Here is a 20,473-nt window from a genome sequence, read left to right as displayed (position 1 = left end):
TGTAGCTTTTACAAAAATTTGAAATTCAATGCTGCAAAGTCAGATGCTGGTTAATATTGCTGGCTAATGTTGCCAGCCCAATTAAAGTATCACACAAAATACTGGCCATGCAAGTGGAAACTCTCACAGAATCATAAAACAGTTTTGGTTGGAAGGGACCTCAAAGATCATTGGGCATGGACACCTTTCACTAGACCAGGTTGATCAAAGCCCCTTCCAGCCTGGCCTTGAATGCTTCCAGGGATGAGAGTACCCACAGGTTCTCTCGGCAACCTGTTCCAGTGCCTCACCACCCTCATAGTGAAGAATTTCTTCTTGATATCTAATCTAAACTTACCCTGTTTTTGTTTAAAGCTATTACCCCTTGTCCTATCACTGCCCTCCCTGACAAAGAGTCCCTCCCCAGTTTTTCTGCAGCCCCCTTTAGGTACTGGAAGGCTGCTGTAAGGTCTCACCACAACTTTCTCTTCTCCAGACTGAATAACCCCAACTACCTTAGCCTGTCTTCATGTGAGAGGTGCTCTAGCCCCCTGATCATCTATGTGGTCCTCCTCTGGACTCATTCTAATAGCTCCATGTCCTTCTTGTGCTGGGAGCCCCAGAGCTGAATGCAGTACTCCAAGCTGGGGTCTCATGAGAGCAGAGGGGAAGAGTCCCTTCCCTCGCCTTGCTGGTTACGCTTCTTTTGTTGCAGCCCAGGATACGGTTGGCTTTCTGGGCTGCAAGCACACGTCTGGCTCACGTTGAGCTTCTTTGTCCACCAACACCCCCAAGTCCTTTTCATCAGGACTGCTCTCAATCCATTGTCTGCCCAGCCTGGTTTTGTGGTTAAGGTTGCCCTTACCCAGATATAGCACCTTGCACTTGGCCTTGTTGAACTCTGAGGTTTGCACAGGCCTATGTCTTAAGCCTGTCAATGTCCTTAGAAGAAGGCTCCATGAAGCATTCTGGCTCTTATATTTGTGTGGTTTTTTTGTTGTTTTTTTTTTTTTCTTTTGGTATATGCTGTCTTTTACATGTGATTAGGAGGTTACTAACTTGATGTATTTACACCTGTTTAAAATGGTTTAGGTAAGTAAAATGGATTGTATTGTACATTAAAGAGCACTGGAAGGTAAGGTGCCCTGTAATTGGTGCATGTTGGATAGCATATCATCCCTTGTCAGGGTTTGGTTACAAATGTGTACGTGGAAAACACTTATTTTGTTGCTTAATAATGTGTCTTACAATTTGTTTAACAGCTTCAGCTCTGGTTGGATAACCCAAAGATCCAATTGACATTTGAGGCAACTATCCAACAACTAGAAGCACCTTATAATAGTAAGTCAAGCTTTTCACTGACAAAACTGTACTTTATATATTATTTCAATTTTTCAGATTTGGGAAAAAGCAGCTCAAAGTCAAGAGAGGACTTCAGATAGGTCCTTTTCTTAATGTGCAATGAACGCTTGGCGAGCGTTTGGCTACAAAATGAAATACTGTAATATGCTAATGTTTCAAAGTTTGTTCCTTTAGTAAGGAAAAATATCCATAGCGGAATTCTCGAAAGCTGATAAGAGATGGGTTGTTACAGAAGCTTTTTGCAAGTAAATTCACATGCAGCTTTTAAATTTTGTTACAACTTAATGGTGGTTTGATGTTGTGAGTTTCTTGTTTGTAAGCTTTCTGGATGACATTCAGAAGTTGCATTAGTCTTGAACAGTGTGACCATAGAAAAGACAATGCAAGAGCAAGGAGCTACAGCCTGCAAATATAGGATCTCCCATCATTCTCAAAAAAAGATTTTGATAAACTGGAAAAGAATGGAGGGCAGCTATAAAAAAAAAAAAAAAAAAAGTAGTTAAAAGAAAGTAATGCTGAAATGAAAGCACATGCTATCAAGTATTGCAAAATAGTGAATTATCAGTGTTACTAAAAAGAGTTCAGTGCTGCCTGTTTTCCAAACAATATTTAAAACTACAGTATAGCATAGAAAACAATTCATGGTTTCTAGAAAGTTTTTACCTCTCTCTTCTGTCAGGAATATGGATTCTTCAATAGAGCAGCTGGGGGTGCAGAAATGGATGCATTCAGTGTGATTTTGCTGGGTTGCTGCTGTGACATGCTTGGTTGTGAATGTTTTTAGTTATGTGCTGCTGAGCATACAGTAATCTTAAAATGTTACAATTTTTTAGGTGATACGGTGCTAGTTCACAGAGTACACAGCTATCTGGAGCGGCATGGACTAATCAACTTTGGTATCTACAAAAGAGTGAAGCCCCTTCCAAGTAAGGAACTTGAAAGCTGTGTCTAGATGGAGTTTTGCTTGTATTAATCTTTGATCTGATTGGACAAATTTTGGAGCACCTTTTGGTCTATTTCTAGGATTGTGGTGCTGTGACAGTAATTAAGGCCTACAAGACATCTGGCTAGATCTTCACTGTCACTAGATCTTCACTGGAACAGGCTTTCCAGGGGGGCTGTGGAGTCTTCTTCTCTGGAGACATTCAAAATCCACTTGGATGTGTTCCTGTGTGACTTGATCTAGGTGTTCCTGCTCTGGCAGGGGGATTGGACTAGATGATCTTTCAAGGTCCATTCCAGTTCCTAACATCCTGTGTTTCTGTGATGTTCATGGTTTTCATTCTGGCACGGAGAAGCCTTGTGTTGCTAGGTTGAGCACTTTTAAGAGGGAAAAATCTTAGCAAACCTCCTGTAGATAGTTCTATGGCTGTTTAACTGTTTGAGTTATCCTATTCTATCTAGTGAGTTACCCTATTCTCTCATTGGAAGAACTAGATAAAAATACCATATTGTACTTAATTCTCTTCTTTGTAAAATTCAAGCATATAAGCAGTTTCTGAACTTGGATGTCCTTAGAGCCAGTGAAAAGGTGGCTGATGAAAAATTCTTACCATGCACGAACAATTACTGTAATATTGGGACAGACTGTAAAAACTTTGGCATTACTTAGGCATACCAAAACTTAGCATTCCTATTCTGGTGTCATGTGTTTCAGCACCTGAGGTTTGAACTGGACCTGTTGGTCTCTGCAATACGTATTAAACCTGCTCTATGTTTTCTGCACATGTGGTATAAAGCACAGTTCATTCTTGATACTCCATATTGTCTGTACAGTTGGTGTTCTTCTAATCAGTTATTGTATAATGGCAGTTTATTGGTAATGTTTAAAAAAAAAAAAAAATCCAGTTTCATAGGCAAATTTTCTTAGGAAACTTTGGAAAATTGGTTTAACTTAAGCTGGCCTCTTCATAAGGAAAGGGGGTAGTTAAAGCTTGTAATGTAGCGACTGTCAGCTCACTGTTACCTGCCTTGGAGGTAAGATAATCCAAAACAGCATGGGGGGGGGGGTTGGATATCCTTTGGACAACAGAACCCCAACTTCATGAGGAACAAAATGCAGTAACTCCCAGCTAGTGTAGTCAGCATGGGTCTTTCAGAGCTGTTAGGTCAGTGTGTTCTTACTTGGCCTAAGCATATTCCTGTAGGGGATCTTTACCCCAGGTCTGATTCGTTTGCTCTCATCTATTGATGACAGATATCTAATAAATTAGCCTCATTTATAAAATTGATTTTTTTATTTTTAGGTGAGGACTTAGAAGACCAGCTTTCATAGCTGCTGGTGGTTGTTACTTCTCTGGAGACTTCTAGGAGTCTTTCTCTCTAATGTGTTTGTATATTGAATGATTTCAGTAGATCTTGTTTTCAATTTCTACTTCTTCATAAAGCAGTCACTGCATATAAAGTTTGAAGAAAGTTAAAGGGTAGTTGACAGGTGCAAAATGAATGACTGATGGAGAATGACCATGAAGTAAACTTAACCTGCATTAAAAGGAATTTAGATGTTAACAGTAGCTAATGTCTAACATTAACTAGACTAACAGTTATATAAAGTTTTATTCATTCAATGATAACTAACTTGAAATAAGCAGAAAATTCACAAGACACTGTGCTTAAGTGTTCCTGTAGGATAAGAGATGCTGATGAACACCTTGATTCAGCTCCAAAGCTTTCCAGGTTTTGTTGTACTGGGTCAGGAGGAAATAAAGCTGTGATACTTTGTAGCAGAGAAATTAGTAAGAATCAGATTCTTCAAATAGTTTTTTTTTTTTTTTACTTGTTTTCTTTCTTATCATAGATGTGCTACTGACCAATTTCTCTTGTACTTGTCTAATGAAACAGATACAAGAACATTTTTGAAGTACTTTATTGTTACCATATTACTTACATATTTACCTCAGTTTTATTTCTGTGGTTAATCAGTTTGTTAAAAAGCTTTTACTGCATGAATTGCCAATGAGAAGAAAGCTGCTTTTCATTCCTGATGTCTCTTAGACACAACTTGAACTTAACTGCTTACACTGTAGTGATGCACATATATAGCCTATGACTTATTTTTTTTCCTTTCTTTTTTTCTTTCCAGCCAAGAAGACAGGAAAGGTGATCATTATTGGTTCTGGAGTCTCGGGGTTGGCAGCAGCTCGCCAGTTGCAGAGTTTCGGGATGGATGTCACAGTTCTGGAAGCCAGGGTATAAATATCTGTGCTATTTTACTTTTATAATGAAATGTAAGCAGTAACTGCATTTGGCGCTACCATAAGACTAAGTATTCCAGCAGCATGACCAAAGATGGGTAAACTCATTTCTTGCAACCAGATGGAAGGTATGGGAGTACTAAACTTGTCTTACTAGAGAACAAGTGTATATGTTCTCATTAGGAGTTGACTAATGCTCTCTCAGGAGAGAACTGTATAGTCAGGTGCTAGTGCCATATGCTTACCACCAGTAATATCTGGAATCTTCTTCCTTTGGTGATTAACTGATTTTTTTCATTGGAAAGTAGAATACAAGTCTGTATTTCAAGAACTTAAATATGTAAAATACAATTATTTTCTGTAATTCCATTATGTAGTTAGGTGGGGTTATTTGTTGCACTGTTCAATTAATCATTTATTCATTCTTGTTTATTACTGCGTTCTTTTATAACCAGCTCTAAGTAGAATCTTGTTGACTTGATTTTTTTTCATACCTAGTCAACTAGAAACAGTTTACTACTAATTTTAATTAATTGAAGCCATAGACTAATTACTTTGGAATTTATCTTTAGTTTACTTCCTGATTTCATTTTGTTAATATGCTTGCTTGGACACTTCTAGCACAGATTGTGTGAGGTTGTTTCTATTGAAGTAATGTGTCAGACTTCTCTTTTGCTAGCTACTGCTCTTATTCATAGGTAGTAAGAGCTGCAGGCTATGTGCTTCCCAGTTCGCATACCACTAGAGCAAAGGAGAACACAACCATCTAACTGTTTAGATCTCTCTTGCACACCTGAATGCATTATGTTTTTTTATTTTGTTTCTTAAGATGGAAGTTAAGAATCCATGGTGTAATTTGGGTTTTGTTCTGTGCATCTGATGATGGTTTTTTTATTATGACAAGTACATAAATTTGACAGAAAGATATTTTAGAATCTTAGAGTTTAGATTCTAGAGTTTTAGAATCTTAGAATTAGAATCTTTAGCGTTATTTTTGCTTTTTTTTTTTTTTTAAGGCTGTTTGGTGTTTTCATTCATTAAGACTTCAATGATTTGGGGGTAACTTCCTTGTGTCCACTTGTTTTCTGAAACTTTCAGACTACCAGTAATGTTTACATGCTTCTGAATTTCTGATTTTATTACAAAAAAAAAAAAATCAGAATTTACAGTATCATATGAATTAGTAGCTGTATCGGATATTTGCTCCTAGTTAATTGATTTTTGTCAGGTAACATCCTACAAGCTGGACTGAGTATAGGAAAATAAGGCCTTTTTGCTTTTTTTTTCCTAAGTTTACTATGGTAGGAACAGCAGAAGTGTCATTCTTTAGTCAGTGTGCCAAGAACAAAACCCTTTTTTTCCCGTTTCTAAAATGGTCTGTTGATACGTGGTTGTCGTCTTGATTTATAGTTGGCTCTTTGGCAGAAAATAAATATGAAAAATTGTGAGATGGTGTTCCTGACCCTTAAATTTAGTTGTTGGGCACACTTGAATCATTTCTAGGGTAGGTATTGGGATTTGTGGTAGGAAGTGGAGGGAGGTACATAACTTTAATAAGTGCATTGGCATTGAAAGACTTTTCTTAGAATCACAGTTAAGTCTAGCTGTACAAGTCAGTGTTAGACTTCTCTTAACTTTTTTAATGCAACTTCAGCATTTTATCCGTTAACTCAGGCAAATCAATTGAGGTCAAGTATTCATTTGCAGAGCTTCTTTAAAAAAAAAAATCTGTTCTGTTTATTGAACCTTTGGCTATGAGAATGTTTAGTTCATGTTCTGTAGAAGGTTGTGATGATTTAAGATGAATATGCTGAATGTGTTACCAGGTTTTAATACATTGTGCTTTTTTAAAAGGACCGAGTAGGAGGAAGAGTTGCTACGTTTCGCAAAGGGAACTATGTAGCTGATCTAGGAGCAATGGTGGTAACAGGACTTGGTGAGTTTTTCAAAGTAACCAGGGGGGTGCAGAGGAAATCTGCAGGTCAAGATGCTACAAATCTGAATTATTACGCTGTTTCAATTACTAGCCAAAATAATTGTGTTTCTTAACACCAGAACTAGAGGTTCTTGTTTGACCTCTTTGGCAGTTAGAATTTTTCATCAGTGATTTTTCATAATAAATGTGAGCTCACGCCAGAAGTTGAGATTTTTATTTGGTGCCCTAGGTTTGATTGGTCACTGAAGTTGTGCTGGTGCTTGTTATGTCATTGAGCTGTTGTAAAAGCATTTTACTTAGTTTGCTCATGCTTAGTGGAATTCTTTCCTCTTTCCTTGGCTTGCTATCCTTTTGTGTGTCTGTTCCTTTGCCTAGTTCCTATAAGATGGTATCTCCACGGGGTACACTGCACTTAATGGGCAAGTCTTTATAAAGCTGCTGTACTCAGCTGCCACTGGGCCTCTGAGCTGAGGTCCAAGGACTGAATCACTAGGTAACTTACCTGTCTTGTAGTTAAGTCTGTATTAAATTGCATATAGAAACTTTTTCCAGAGTATTGAATTCGCACACTCATGGTAAAACAGATTTAAGGTTTCCTAGTGAAAGACTAATATTTTTATATTTAATTCATCATGAGTGTTTCCTTCCCCAAAAGAAGCTATCCTTAGTACTGAACTTGAATCAAATCTTGCTGTACTGAAGGAGATAGCAGATAGTTTGTACGGTAGCCTTCATGTTTCTGAATCTGGAAAGGAGGGATAACTACTGAAAAAGTTAAAATTCAAGAAGGTGAAAGACTGAAACTGTGGGGTATTTTCTGTTTTTGTTAGTTTTCTTTAGCAAGTAAACTGTGGAAAAACTATTTTTTGTAGTTCACCAAGTACCTTCTAGGTGATTGAATTTGAAACACTTGAATTTACTGAACCTACTTAAAAACATTGTTTTGCTTATTGGTTGCATCTCTAATGACAAGAAGATATTAGTGTGGCTTAAATTCCCTGTGGGTTGAACTAATGTTCCAGACTGGTCAGTTTGCAGAATCAGAGAACATTGCAAAGCTAACTTTGCAAAGCTTTTACCCAAGGTTTACTTTGTAATGTAAATCCATGTCACTACTTCTCCCCTGTATGCCATTTCCTATTTGTGTCAGTGCTTTCCCTATCCTCTGCCATATTTACAGGTGCTTAGAGATTTCTGCCTTCCTTGTATTTCTACATGGAATCTTAGATCTTCTAATATTTTTATTTACACATCTTCCAGGTAGAGTTGGTGTGCATGGTTCATCTTCATACATTGTATTTACTAGTGTTGCTTGCTGTTGCTCCACTATGTTTTTAGGGACTGAATTCTTAATGTTACATGTCAGCAGACTCATAAAACTCCCAAATTTACTGTGCAATTGTAGAAACTTTCCTTTGTTCTTCAAACACCATGTGGACATTTTGAAAACATAGCTATAAACTCTTGATCTTGCTAAGGTTGCTGCCGCTCACTTTTATAATCAACATTTTAACAATTGTTCCTTAAGTGTTGGTGGGCAGGTGTTGTTTTTTTGTTTTGTTTTTAATTTAAAGTAGTTTATAGTGTGATTTTTGTATTTAATTGCAGACAGACTTTTCAGAAGTACTCTAACTGTACAAAATGTTTTCCAGGAGGAAATCCCATGGCTGTAGTCAGCAAACAAGTGAATATGGAATTGGCTAAGATCAAACAAAAATGCCCACTTTATGAAGCAAATGGACAAGCCGTAAGTCTGATACTATTTTCATAAATCTCTTAAAAAGAAATAGTATCTCAAATGTATGTTTTCTGCCTATTGATCAAGCATGAGTAGCTTCTAGGAAGAGGCAGGGGTAGTAATGAAAACATGTGCCTTCTTGAGGCAGTGTAGTAGTATTTTAGCATATCTGCACTTGTTTTTCTAAAAGCTGTTTTTTCAGGTTAGTTTTTAACTTTGAGATTTCAGAGATTTTGTGGAAACCAAACTCCTGTTTGTTTTTCCCTCCCAGTCCAATTACTTTTTTTCCTTATGCAATTGTCTGTCTCTCTCTTCTGTGAAAGAGTTGTCTGCTGTGCTGGGCCTCTACCTTTTCACAGAATCACAGTATTGTTTAGGTTAGAGTGAACTTCTAGAGGTCATCTGGTCCAACCCTTCTCAGGCAGGACCACTTAGAGCCACTTGACCAGAACCATGTCCAGACAACTTTTGAATATCTCCAAGGATGGAGGCTCTACAACCTCTCTGAGCAACGTTTTATGGTGCTCTATCACCTGCACAGTATGGAAGTGTTCAGGCAAACTCTTGTGCTCCCTGGTTTGTGCCTATTGCCTCTTGTCCTGGTACTGGTCACCACTGAGATGAGCTTGGCTCTGTCCCCCTTGCACCTTCCTTTCTGGTATTTATAGACATCGATAAGATCTCCCCGAGCCTTTTCTTCGCTAGGCTGAACAGTTCCGGGTCTCTCAGCCTTTCCTGCCTTTCCTTATAGGAATCATAGAATGTCCCAAGTTGGAATGGACCCACAAGGATCATCGAGTCCAACTCCTGGATCTGCACAGGTCTACCCAAAAATTCAGACCATATGTCAGAGATCATAGTCCAAACACTTCTGAAACTGACAGGCGTGGTGTTGTGACTACATCTCCAGGGAGCCTGTTCAATTACGTGACCACCCTCTGGGTGAAGTGCCTTTTCCTAATATCCAAACTGAAACTACACTGTCACAGCTTGACTTCATTCCCTCAGGTTCTATCACTTGTTGCCAGAGAGAACAGATCGGCACCTGCCCCTCTGCTCCCCGTCATAAGGAAGCTGTAGACTGTGATGAGGTCTCCTTTCAGCCTCCTCTTTTTCAGGCTGAACAAGCCAAATGACCTCAGCTGTTCCTCGTAAGTCTTCCCCTCTAGGCCCTTCACCATCTCTGTAGACCTAGGATAGATTCTCTAGTCCTTTAATCATCTTTGTAGCCATTCACTGGCCTCTGTCCAGTATCTCCATGTCTTTCTTGTACTGGGAGATCCAGAACAGGAACATACTACCTCCAGGTGAGGCCTCAGCAGTGCTGAATACGGCGTAACTTCCCTTGACGTGCTAGCAATGCCTTGGCTAGTGCAGCTCAGGTTGTTATATACAGATAGTCTTCTTTTTAATGCTGGCTTATGTTCAATTTGGTGTTCACCAGGAACCCCTGTGTTCTTTTCTGTCAAGCTGCTTTCCTGCTCAACAGACCCAAGCATGTCCTTGTACGTGGGGTTCATCCCTAAGTGCAGGACTTTGTAGACTTTGTACTTCTCCTTGTTGAACTTCGTGAGGTACCTATTAGCCCATTTTTCCAGCCTGTCAAGGACCTTCTGGATGGCAGCATGACTCTACAGTGTATCAGCCATCTTCTCAGTTTTGAATCATCAGAAAACTTGCTGAAGGTATGTATGTATGCTCTGCCCTGTCATTAATGACAATTGAACATAACTGGACCCTCTAGTTACTAGCCTACAACTAGACTTTGTGCCACTGATCACAATGCTTTAGGCCTAGCCATTCAGCCAGTTTTTAACTCACATCCATGTCTGCCTGTCCAACCCACAGATCAACAGCTTGTGTATGAGGATATTATAGGAGATCTGAAGTGCGGGTAGGGACTAACCTCTGCTCTCCTTTCATCTATCAGGTTAGTCATTTCATTGTAGATTTTTATCAAGTTGGTCAGGTATAACCTCACCTTGGTGGATCCATGTTTGACTACTGGTATCATTCTTTGTGTGCCTGGAAATGGTTTCCAGGATTAACTACTGGGTGCCTCTATCTCACATTGTGATGACTCACTGTTTATACCTGATGGCCCTGTGTGGCTTAAGAGTTGGGTGGACCAGTTTCATTGTAGGCACATCTGGCTTCTCAGTGTTGGTGGTGGTGAACGTGTTTTGCACTTGTAAGCCCTTAGGTGGTGCAGGTGTCTTCCGTTTGGTGCCAAAAGTCAGCAGTTTCCATCCTTCATCTTCAGAGTTTATGCTTGCTTCAACAATGGGCACAACACTATCAGGGTCTTTCATGCAGCTGGGGTCACAGGCTTTTCAAGCAATAACAGAGAAGATCCTGTTTATTTATATTTATTTTCCTCTGAACACTGTGCAGCCTGTTTTCTTCCTCTGGGACATCTTTCTGCTTAACAGCGTAGCTTCACCAATATGGCATATCTTATGCAGGACAGGGCTATCTTTCCTTGCCTCAGAAAGAGGCCTCAGGGACCTGGAGGGCTGCATCTGCCATCTGAAGCTCTGTCTGTGTTGAAGTCTTCACCCTATCATGCATAGCTCCTCTAACACTTGTGAGTGGAAGAAGGGTCTGTACTATGTTACCACCATATCTGAAACCGCCAGAGATAGGTATTCAACTGTAGGCCCCGTTCTGCACAAGCTGCTGCATTTGCTGGCTGTTTCTGCACTTCTGTTGTTGCTGCTACTGTTTTTCCCTGAAATAAGTCCGTTCTGGCTGTTGTACTTATCTCTTGAATTATAAAGAAATGACTAACCACTGCCACCTGGTTGAATGCATGCAACAGTTCAGTAATAGTATTCTTGAACTGGGATTCACAATCTTAATTAGCTGTATTTCTGTCCTCTGTAATGTCTGGCTCCGTGAACTTGTATGTATCCGGCTTGCTTAAGTTGTCCCTAATTTGTTTTTTCTCTATTACTGATTGTACTTCTCCCTTCACACACTCTGTTGCTAGGAAGAGAGACTGAAGGCCTGGGAGCAGAACTTTACTCATGATGACTGAGACAGAGAAATTGAATACTTTAGTCTTCTCCACATCCATTACCACAAGATTCCTACTAGGTTCAGCAGTAGGTCTTTGTAGTCCTTGATAACTTTCTTTGTTTTTGCTGCTGCTATGTCAGCTCTTTTGCTTAACATCTCAGTTTTGACTCTGGATCATTTCTGTTTTTTTGTCATGCTATCTCTGCTTGCTTGGGCAATGATTCCTCATTCCTCACAGATGGCATGTGTTGTTAAAATAGATACTTAAACTCAAACTTGGAAGATGGAGCTTTAAATGATCATCACAATTACCATCAGTTTCTTGAAACTGGGTCTCTAATTTTAAGTTTCAGTCTCAAAGAGAGTTGCCCGATGCCTCTTTACCCAGTAAGGGTATTATGAAAGAGACTGTTGCTGAACTCACCTTCCAACAAGAAAATCTTTGTGTGTCTATACATTGGTTTGATTTCATTGTAGAAGAGAAGTTGGTTATGGTAATCATTTGCCAGCTCTTCTTGTAGCTATTTGGTCAGACATCCTGGCAAAGTGCTTTTATGTTGTACAGACCTTGGTGTCTGGCCATCTGAGAGAGCTAAGGTTATTAAATTTATTTTTATAAGTGCTGTTTTGAGCCACTTCTTTGTTATATTCTTGAAGGTTCACCCTAGTTAAGGACAAGTCATACGTTCGTACAGTGGTGCCAAGAAAAAAGGTATCTGCACCTAGCCTTGCTCATTCCCCTGATTTGAGGAACAGTAGCATTTTGAATTTTAGGTATGAGGTGGTGTGAATTTAGACTGTACTAGAGAAAGTAACAGAATATTTCTGTGGTTTCTGTTAAAATGTTCACTACTACTGCAGCATCCTGTCTGAGACAGGCTGAGAGCTTTTGTGACCTATATTTTTCTCCTTACTTGTGAGTAGGTTATCACAAACTTTCTTCTTTGACTCCTAGGTTCCAAAAGAGAAAGATGAAATGGTGGAGCAAGAATTCAATCGTCTGTTGGAAGCCACCTCTTATCTCAGTCATCAGCTTGATTTTAATGTTCTCAATAATAAGCCTGTCTCCCTAGGTCAGGCTCTGGAGGTTGTCATACAGTAAGTGACTTTGTTCTTCACAGTAGAATTTTCTATTTTACAGAGGATTGTCCAAAAGAAATATGAAATAATTTGATGCTACTAGCTGTTTGTTTGCTTCTAGGTTCTTGTTCACATGTTTCTTGTTTAAAGTAGCGAATATTTTGTTAGAAAGCTTCCTGACAGTCACTACTACAGTAACTGGTAGTGGATAATGACTTAATATGCATTGGCGTACTTACTACCTACTTACTAGGCCTGGAGTGTCTTCCCTTTGAGGAAAGACTGAGAGACCTGAGTATGTTCAGCCTTGAGAAAAGAAGACTGAGAGAGGATTTTATTAATGTTTACAAATATCTGAAGTGTGGGAGACAGAGGGACTTGGCCAACCTCTTTTCAGTGCTTTGTTGGGGACAGGACAAGGGGCAGTGGGCAAAAAATGGAGCACAGAAAGTTCCGCACCAACATGTGAAAGAACTTCTTTACAGTAAGGGTGACAGAGCACTGGAACAGACTGCCCAGGGTGGTCGTGGAATCTCCTTCTCTGGAGATATTCAAGGCCTGTCTGGATGCCTACCTGGGCAACTTGCTCTAGGGAACCCCTGCTTTGGCAGAGGGGGGTGGACCCAATGATCTCTTGAGGTCTCTTCCAACCCCTATAATTCTGTGATTCTGTGATGCTCCAACTGAAAGGTAATGACACTTATAATATACTTTTTAATAACATCAGGCAACTTCAGGCTTGTGTTTTAGCCAGTCAAGTATCATTTATTTACAGAAATTTTTGTGAAATTTCTGGTTCCTATACTAGTATTTACTTAAAATATCTTATATGCTTGTATGCATTACACCAATGAGATTATAATAATGAGATTTCTTAATACTGCTGGGATTTTATACTGAGCTGACTCTCACTTTCTACCTATTACAGATTGCAGGAGAAACATGTGAAAGATGAACAGATTGAACACTGGAAAAAAATTGTGAAAACACAGGAGGAATTGAAAGACCTTCTTAACAAGGTCAGGTTTTGTTCAGTGATGATGATTAGAACAGGAAGCTAGCTCTATCTTCCTCTAATGGCAAAATGTTCCAAAACAAACCTGAACAATAAAAAACAGGTGTTGTTAATGCTGTTCTTAAAAATATCTGTTCATTTAAGGCCTGCCAGGAAGCACTGTTATCGCAAAGGAGCACCAAAAACTTCTTAAATTCATGCTGCATTTCTAGTCTTCAATTTTTTTCTCTTCCCTTTCAGAAATAATTAGGGAAAGTACCTAACTTTTTACATAAAAGGGCAATAAGTGCTGCAAAAAAAAAAAACTTTAAAGAAATTAATTTAAATAGAGAGCTAACATAAAAGTTGAGTAGTTTTCTCTTTGTGCGAGAGGATTTTGTCCCCATATGTAAAGTGGAGCACATGTTTGAGCAGAAGACTGTAAAATGTCAAGCTGGGAAAAGAAAGGGAGAAGACAGACGTGATCAAACAGTGTTGTGTCATAGCTTCTCTTAGAGACTTTTGATAATGACTAAGGCTCTTGGGGGGGGTGGCAGGGGGAATAGTATTTTAAAATGTTGTGTTTGGTTACCAATGGGAATAACTGTGAAAACAGCTTGAAAATTAAGTGCTTTGAGGAGAGGATAATCGAATCTGTGATTTGTAGTGTAGAAACACTGTCTAGGCCATCTCTGGAGTCCTACTTAGGATGTTTTTAGTTGGAGTAAGTAGGATCTTCTCCACAGAAGTTTCTAAAATGAAATATGTCTGAGGACAGCTGATTTTGTTCTTCATTTGCAAAGTGTTTTGTTAGAAGTCAGTGATGTTGGGTTTAAGCATGTTATTTTGAGGCTGGTGGTATCTATTTTGGCTTTGTGGAGGTAGAATTGCATATAGGTAACATCTGGAAATCCCTGTTATAATGGCATACTTTGAGATGAATATCCATTTTACACAGTAACTCCTATGAAATCTACCTACTCTCCTTATTTTCTTTTTCCCTTTTCCTACTACACCTTAAAAAGATGGTGAATTTAAAAGAGAAGATTAAAGAACTCCATCAGCAGTATAAAGAAGCATCAGAAGTGAAGCCACCTCGGGATATTACAGCAGAGTTCCTTGTGAAAAGTAAACACAGAGATCTGACTGCGCTTTGCAAGGTAAAGGATGATATACATGTGGCATTTAATCATAGGATCAGAGTCATAGAATATCCTGAGTTGGAAGGGACCCACAAGGATCACTGAGTCCACCTCCTGGCTCCACACAGAATCAACCAGAAATCAAACTCTATGTCAGAGAGCATTGTCCAAATACTTCTTGAACTCTGACAGGCTTGGCACTGTGACCACTCCCTGGGGAGCCTGTGTTAGTGCCCAACCACCCTCTCAGTAAAGAACCTTTTCCTATTTCCTAATAACCAACCTGAACCTCCCCTGTCACAGCTCCATGCCGTTTGTTCCTTTGGGTCCTATTGCTGGTCACCAAAGAGAAGAGATCAGTGCCCGCCTATCCCCCCATCCTTGTGAGGGAACCATAGGCTGCATTGAGATCTGCCCTCAGTCTCCTCTAAGCTGAGCACATCAAGTGATTTCATCCACTCCTCATACATCTTGCCCTCTAGACCCTTCATCTTGGTAGCCCTCCTTTGGACGCTCTATCCAAAACTGAACACAGTACTCCAGGTGAGGCCACAACAGAGCAGAGCAGAACAATCCCTTCCCTTGACCTGCTAGCAATGCTGTGCCTGATGCTCCCCAGGATACAGTTGGCCCTTTCAGCTGTCAGAGCATGCTGCTGACTCAGATTTAACTTGCCATAAAGCAGAAACCTCAGATTCATTTCTGCAGGGCTGCTCTCCAGCCTCTTGTCCCCAAGTCTGCATGTGTAGCCAGGGGTTGCCCCTTCCCAGGTGGAAAATCAGCACTTGCTCTTGTTAAAATTCATGAGGTTAGTGATTGCTAGCCCTCTGACTTGTCAAAATCTCTCTGCAAGTGCTCTCTACCCTCAAGGGCGTCAACAGCTCCTCCTAATTTAACGTTGTCTGAACCCTTAAGTCTTTGAAGACTTCAGCAACCAACTAACATTATCTGATATAAATGCTCACTCAAATACAGCACTCTCAGAGAATGTAGTAGGGCATAACTCTGGGTTATAATACTGATAATAAGGCTGTATTTAATATCTTAGTTACCTGTCCTTTGTGTTCTTGATGGAGAGTATTAACATTTTGAAGGCTCAGTTTTATGTATCCATCTATGCTGGATCACATCTGAGAGTATTTAACATGTTGAAGGCTAAGTTTTAGGTCAAACTTGATTGTAAGTACTACTTGGTCCCACAATAGTCTGGAAATAAAATCTGTATTTGAAGAGAGATGCTCTTCCTCTAAGATGAAAAAGCTGGGTAGAGAGAAGACTTTTACTCAGGAAACCAAAGACTTTACACAGCTCTATCTTGACAAGCCAAGTGTGTGTGTGCCTTAAAAGGAAGCCCTAGAAACCCTTCTTTCTATGGTGAAGACATTCTATTAACCTAGGTAAGATGGAATCATAGATCATTTTTCAGCTGCTACTTCATTAGAAAATAAAAATCTACTTGGAGTCCAAATGTGTTTGGGCTATTCTAGTCTCATGGATATTTCTTTTCAAGTCTATTTTTTGTCAGCTAGAAGAGTATAACAGATCTTTTCCAACTGGTAATACAATCCACAGCATTTATCAATGTCACATGATGCACTGAGAAGTCAAAATGGCTTCAATGGAAAAGAAGAAAATTCAGGTATTTACTGCGTTTTTAGTAAAGACCTCCCCCTTCTGTCCCTGCCCCACCCATGTCAATAAAGAAAAGTACTAGTAAGTCTGTTGTCGTACAAGATTGGAATGTGTGTTTTTGTTTTCTCTTCTGGCTAGGCCCTGAATAAGTGGGGATCTAGGTTCTTATATAGTGAAATTGAGAGCAGACTTCTACATTCCTTCGCAGTTCTTTCATGATTAAAAAAAAAAAGTGTTGAAAGTATTGGTTTTATAATCTGGAAAAAGAGCTCAGTTTATAAAACAAAGTAAGATAGCACTAGTCTGTACTTCATCTGTAACCTCTGATCAGTATGCATACAATGTGTGTGTGGTCAAAATATATTTTTAATTACAAATAAGTACATCATTCCCCCCTGCCCCTTGCTCATTTTCATGCTTTCTTAGTGTTGAGTAGTGTGTCAACTATGTGAAAAGCAACAAAGTAAATAGCACCCTGTCCTGTTCTGAGAAAGTATACTTTTAATTAGTGAATCTCATTAAATATACTCATCCTACTGATTAACTATTCTTTCATCTTGCTATCACCAGCAAAGCTTATTACTGCATTTTGGTACTTCAAGTCTGTGTGGAGTAACCTATCTAGATTGTGTGGCCATACACCGTGGCTAGTAAGACTACATAAATCTAGGATGGAGTTTCTTGACCTTTTTTTTTGCTGTTGTTAAATGACTTATACAATGCAAATATTTTAAAATAGGATTCATATCTTCTCCATATATGAATGAAAAGTTCTAGGCTTCCAAGTCAGCTATTCATCATGCTGCTTAAATATTTATTTTAGGCTGAGTGACATTTGTTCTTTCTCTTTTTAGCTAACAAAGGGAGATAAGATTTAAAAATTTAGCCAAGGAAACCTATTTTTTTAGTTGGATGTTGAGATTGTATAGCATAACAACAAGTAGATTAAAAGCACTAAAAGAAACTGGAAGCAAGTTCTTTTTATGCTTCTTTTGCCCTCCCCCTCCTTTTTGTTTTTAGGAAAACATTTTTCTTTAGTTCTAGGATGTGTAAAATGACCCTAGCAAAAGGGCTCTTAAGAGAATGAATGTGTTCAAAGTAGGGAGCAAATACAAAAATCTTACTACCGTTTTTGCTTCCTTTGTTTTCTATTATCAAAAGGATTAAGCCAAATCCCACTCAAGGAATTTTAATACAAAAAAAAATCTGTAGCCATTGACAGTAATTATTTTTGTATGTATTTTGAAGAAGTGTTCTGATGCAGGAAACAAAACCTTATCCATGCAGTAGCTGAAATATTTTGTATTTGGCTGTAGGATGTTCCACATAGATGTTCAGAAATGATAACCAGCCAGGTGTTCCGGCCTTCTTATCTATGTGGTCCTCCTCTGGACTCATTCTAATAGCTCCATGTCCTTCTTACGCTGGGGGCCCCAGAGCTAAACGTAGTACTCTAAGTGGGGTCTCATGAGAGCAGAGGGGAAGAGTCCCTTCCCTCGCCCTGCTGGTCACGCTTCTTTTGTTGCAGCCCAGGATACGGTTGGCTTTCTGAGCTGCAAGCACACATGTCTGGCTCACGTTGAGCTTCTTTGTCCACCAACACCCCCAAGTCCTTTTCATCAGGACTGCTCTCAATCCATTGTCTGCCCAGCCTGGTTTTGTGGTTAAGGTTGCCCTTATCCAGATGCAGCACCTTGCACTTGGCCTTGTTGAACTTCGAGGTTTTCGCAAGCCAACCTCTCAGGCCTGTCCAGACCCCTCTGGATGGCATCCCTTCCCTCCAGCATGTCAACCGCACAACACAGCTTGCTGTCATCAGCAAGCTTGCTGAAGGTATACTCAGTTTAACTGTCCATGTCACCAACAAAGGTGTTAAATGTCACTGGTCCCAGTACTGACCCCCTGGGGAGTATCACTTGTTACTTATCTCCACTTGGACATAGAGCCGTTGACCACAAATCCTTGAGTGCAACCGTCCAGCCAATTCCTTACCCACCAATTGGTCCATCCATCTAATCCACATCTCCCCAATTTGGAGATGAGTGTGTTGTGCAGGACAGTGTCAAATGTTTTACATATGTCTGGGTTGATGATGTCATTTGATCTTGCCCTATTCACCAATGCTGTAACCCCGTCATAGAAGGCCACCAGACTTGTCAGGCGTGATCTGCCCTTAGTGAAATAATTTTGGCTGTCACCAATCACCTCCTTTTCCATGTGTCTGAGCATAGTTTCCAGGATGATCTGCCCCATGATCTTGCCAAGCACAGCGGTGCGACTGACTGGCCTGTAGTTCTGCATGTCTCTTCCTTTTGTCCCCTTTTAAAAAATGGTGGTTATGGTTCCTCTCTTCCAGTCAGTGGGATCTTCACCAGACTGCCATGACTTCTCAAATATGATAGATGAGATTAAGGCAGGGAGATTGCTCAACAGTTGCTGTGATGAGTAAAACAGTGTCAGGGAAGATTAATTCAGTGCTAATTGATAACAGAGTAGGGCAGTGAGAAGTAAAAACATGTTCCCTGCACTCCACTTCTTCCCCAGCTCTGCCTGGACTCCTCTCCATTGGCTGCGGATCTGGCTTGGTAGTCTATTCCATTGGGTTGCAGGTGGACAACCTGCTCCACCATGGTCCTCTCCACAGGCTGCAGGGAAATTTCTGCTCTGGCAGCTGGAGCACCTTCTGCCCTCCTTCACAGAATCACAGAATTTCTAGGTTGGAAGAGACCTCAAGATCATCGAGTCCAACCTCTGACCTAACACTAACAGTCCCCACTAAACCATATCCCTAAGCTCTACATCTAAACGTCTTTTGAAGACTTCCAGGGATGGTGACTCCACCACTTCCCTGGGCAGCCTGTTCCAATGTCTAACAACCCTTTCAGTAAAGAAGTTCTTCCTAACATCCAACCTAAAACTCTCCTGGCGCAACTTAAGCCCATTCCCCCTCGTCCTGTCACCAGGCACGTGGGAGAACAGACCAACCCCCACCTCGCTACAGGCTCCTTTGAGGTACCTGTGGAGAGCAATAAGGTCACCCCTGAGCCTCCTTTTCTCCAGGCTGAACAAGCCCAGCTCCCTCAGCCGCTCCTTGTAGGACTTGTTCTCCAGGCCCCTCACCAGCTTCATCGCCCTTCTCTGGACCCACTCAAGCACCTCGATGTCCTTCTTGTAGCGAGGGGCCCAAAACTGAACACAGTACTCGAGGTGCGGCCTCACCAGAACTGAGTACAGGGGGACGATCACCTCCCTAGGCCTGCTGGTCACACTCTTTCTTATGCAAGCCAGGATGCTGTTGGCCTTCTTGGCCACCTGAGCACACTGCTGACTCATATTCAGCTGACTATCAACCATCACTCTCAGGTCGTTCTCTGCCTGGCAGCTCTCCAACCACTCATCTCCCAGCCTGTAGCTCTGCTTGGGGTTATTGCACCCCAGGTGCAGGACCCGGCACTTGGCCTTGTTGAACTTCGTGCAGTTGACCTCAGCCTATCGGTGCAGCCTATCCAGATCCTCCTGCAGAGCCTTCCTACCCTCAAGCAGATCGACACACGTGCATAGCTTGGTGTCATCTGCAAACTTACTGAGGGCGCACTCAATGCCCTCGTCCAGATCATCGATGAAGATATTAAAGAGGACCGGCCCCAGCACCGAGCCCTGGGGAACGCCACTAGTGACTGGCCTCCAACTGGACTTGACTCCATTTACCACGACTCTTTGGGCCCAGCTATCCAGCCAGTTTCTAACCCAACAAAGCATGCGCCAGTCCAAGCCAAAAGCAGCCAGTTTCTTGAGGAGAATGCTGTGGGAAATGGTGTCAAAAGCCTTGCTGAAGTCAAGGTAGACCACATCCACAGCCTTTCCCTCATCCACCCAGCGTGTCACTTTGTCATAGAAGGAGATTAGGTTCGTCAAGCAGGACCTGCCTTTCATAAACCCATGCTGACTGGGCCTGATCGCCTGCTTGCCCTGCAAGTGCTGCGTGATGACTCTCAAGTGGATCTGCTCCGTGAGCTTCCCTGGTACTGAGGTCAAACTGACAGGCCTGTAGTTCCCCGGGTCAGTCCTCCAGCCCTTCTTGTAGATGGGTGTCACGTTTGCTAGCCGCCAGTCAACTGGGACCTCCCCCGATAGCCAGGACTGCTGATAAATGATGGATAGTGGCTTGGCCAGCTCCTCTGCCAGTTCTCTCAGTACCCTAGGGTGGATCCCATCCGGCCCCATCGACTTGTGCACATCCAAGTGCCGTACCAGGTCACCAAACAGTTCTTTGTGGATAGTGAGGGCCACATCCTGCTCCCCATCCCCTTCCACCAGCTCAGGGTACTGGGTATCCAGAGAACAACCGGTATTGCCGCTAAAGACTGAGGCAAAGAAGGCATTAAGCACCTCTGC

At 41.0% G+C, this 20,473-nt stretch overlaps 1 protein-coding gene across 9 annotated transcripts in view; it reads left to right on the top strand.

Annotated features, from left to right (window-relative positions):
* The window catches only part of KDM1A (lysine demethylase 1A), a 69,394-nt gene that overhangs the window by 14,607 nt on the left and 34,314 nt on the right, over positions 1-20,473 (top strand). For 6 of the 9 annotated variants that reach the window (XR_014318959.1, XR_014318960.1, XM_082777734.1 and 3 more), the window contains 9 exons: positions 1,242-1,320; positions 2,175-2,267; positions 4,424-4,530; positions 6,390-6,471; positions 8,124-8,218; positions 9,808-9,894; positions 12,186-12,328; positions 13,239-13,329; positions 14,330-14,464. Coding sequence is in view for 7 of the 9 variants with exons in the window: in XM_082777734.1 (XP_082633860.1) it covers positions 1,242-1,320; positions 2,175-2,267; positions 4,424-4,530; positions 6,390-6,471; positions 8,124-8,218; positions 9,808-9,894; positions 12,186-12,328; positions 13,239-13,329; positions 14,330-14,464 (912 nt within the window). In the remaining 2 variants the exon portion in view is untranslated. The remainder of the gene's footprint in view (positions 1-1,241; positions 1,321-2,174; positions 2,268-4,423; positions 4,531-6,389; positions 6,472-8,123; positions 8,219-9,807; positions 9,895-12,185; positions 12,329-13,238; positions 13,330-14,329; positions 14,465-20,473) is intronic. The other 3 variants (XM_082777736.1, XM_082777735.1, XM_082777738.1) reach the window with 2 other exon arrangements.

The sequence above is a fragment of the Aythya marila genome, assembly GCF_965140915.1.
Source record: "Aythya marila genome assembly, chromosome: 22".
In the NCBI taxonomy this organism is placed as follows: domain Eukaryota; kingdom Metazoa; phylum Chordata; class Aves; order Anseriformes; family Anatidae; genus Aythya; species Aythya marila.
The sequence above is the reverse complement of the archived record's forward strand: the minus strand, read 5'-3'. Positions and strand labels throughout refer to the sequence as shown.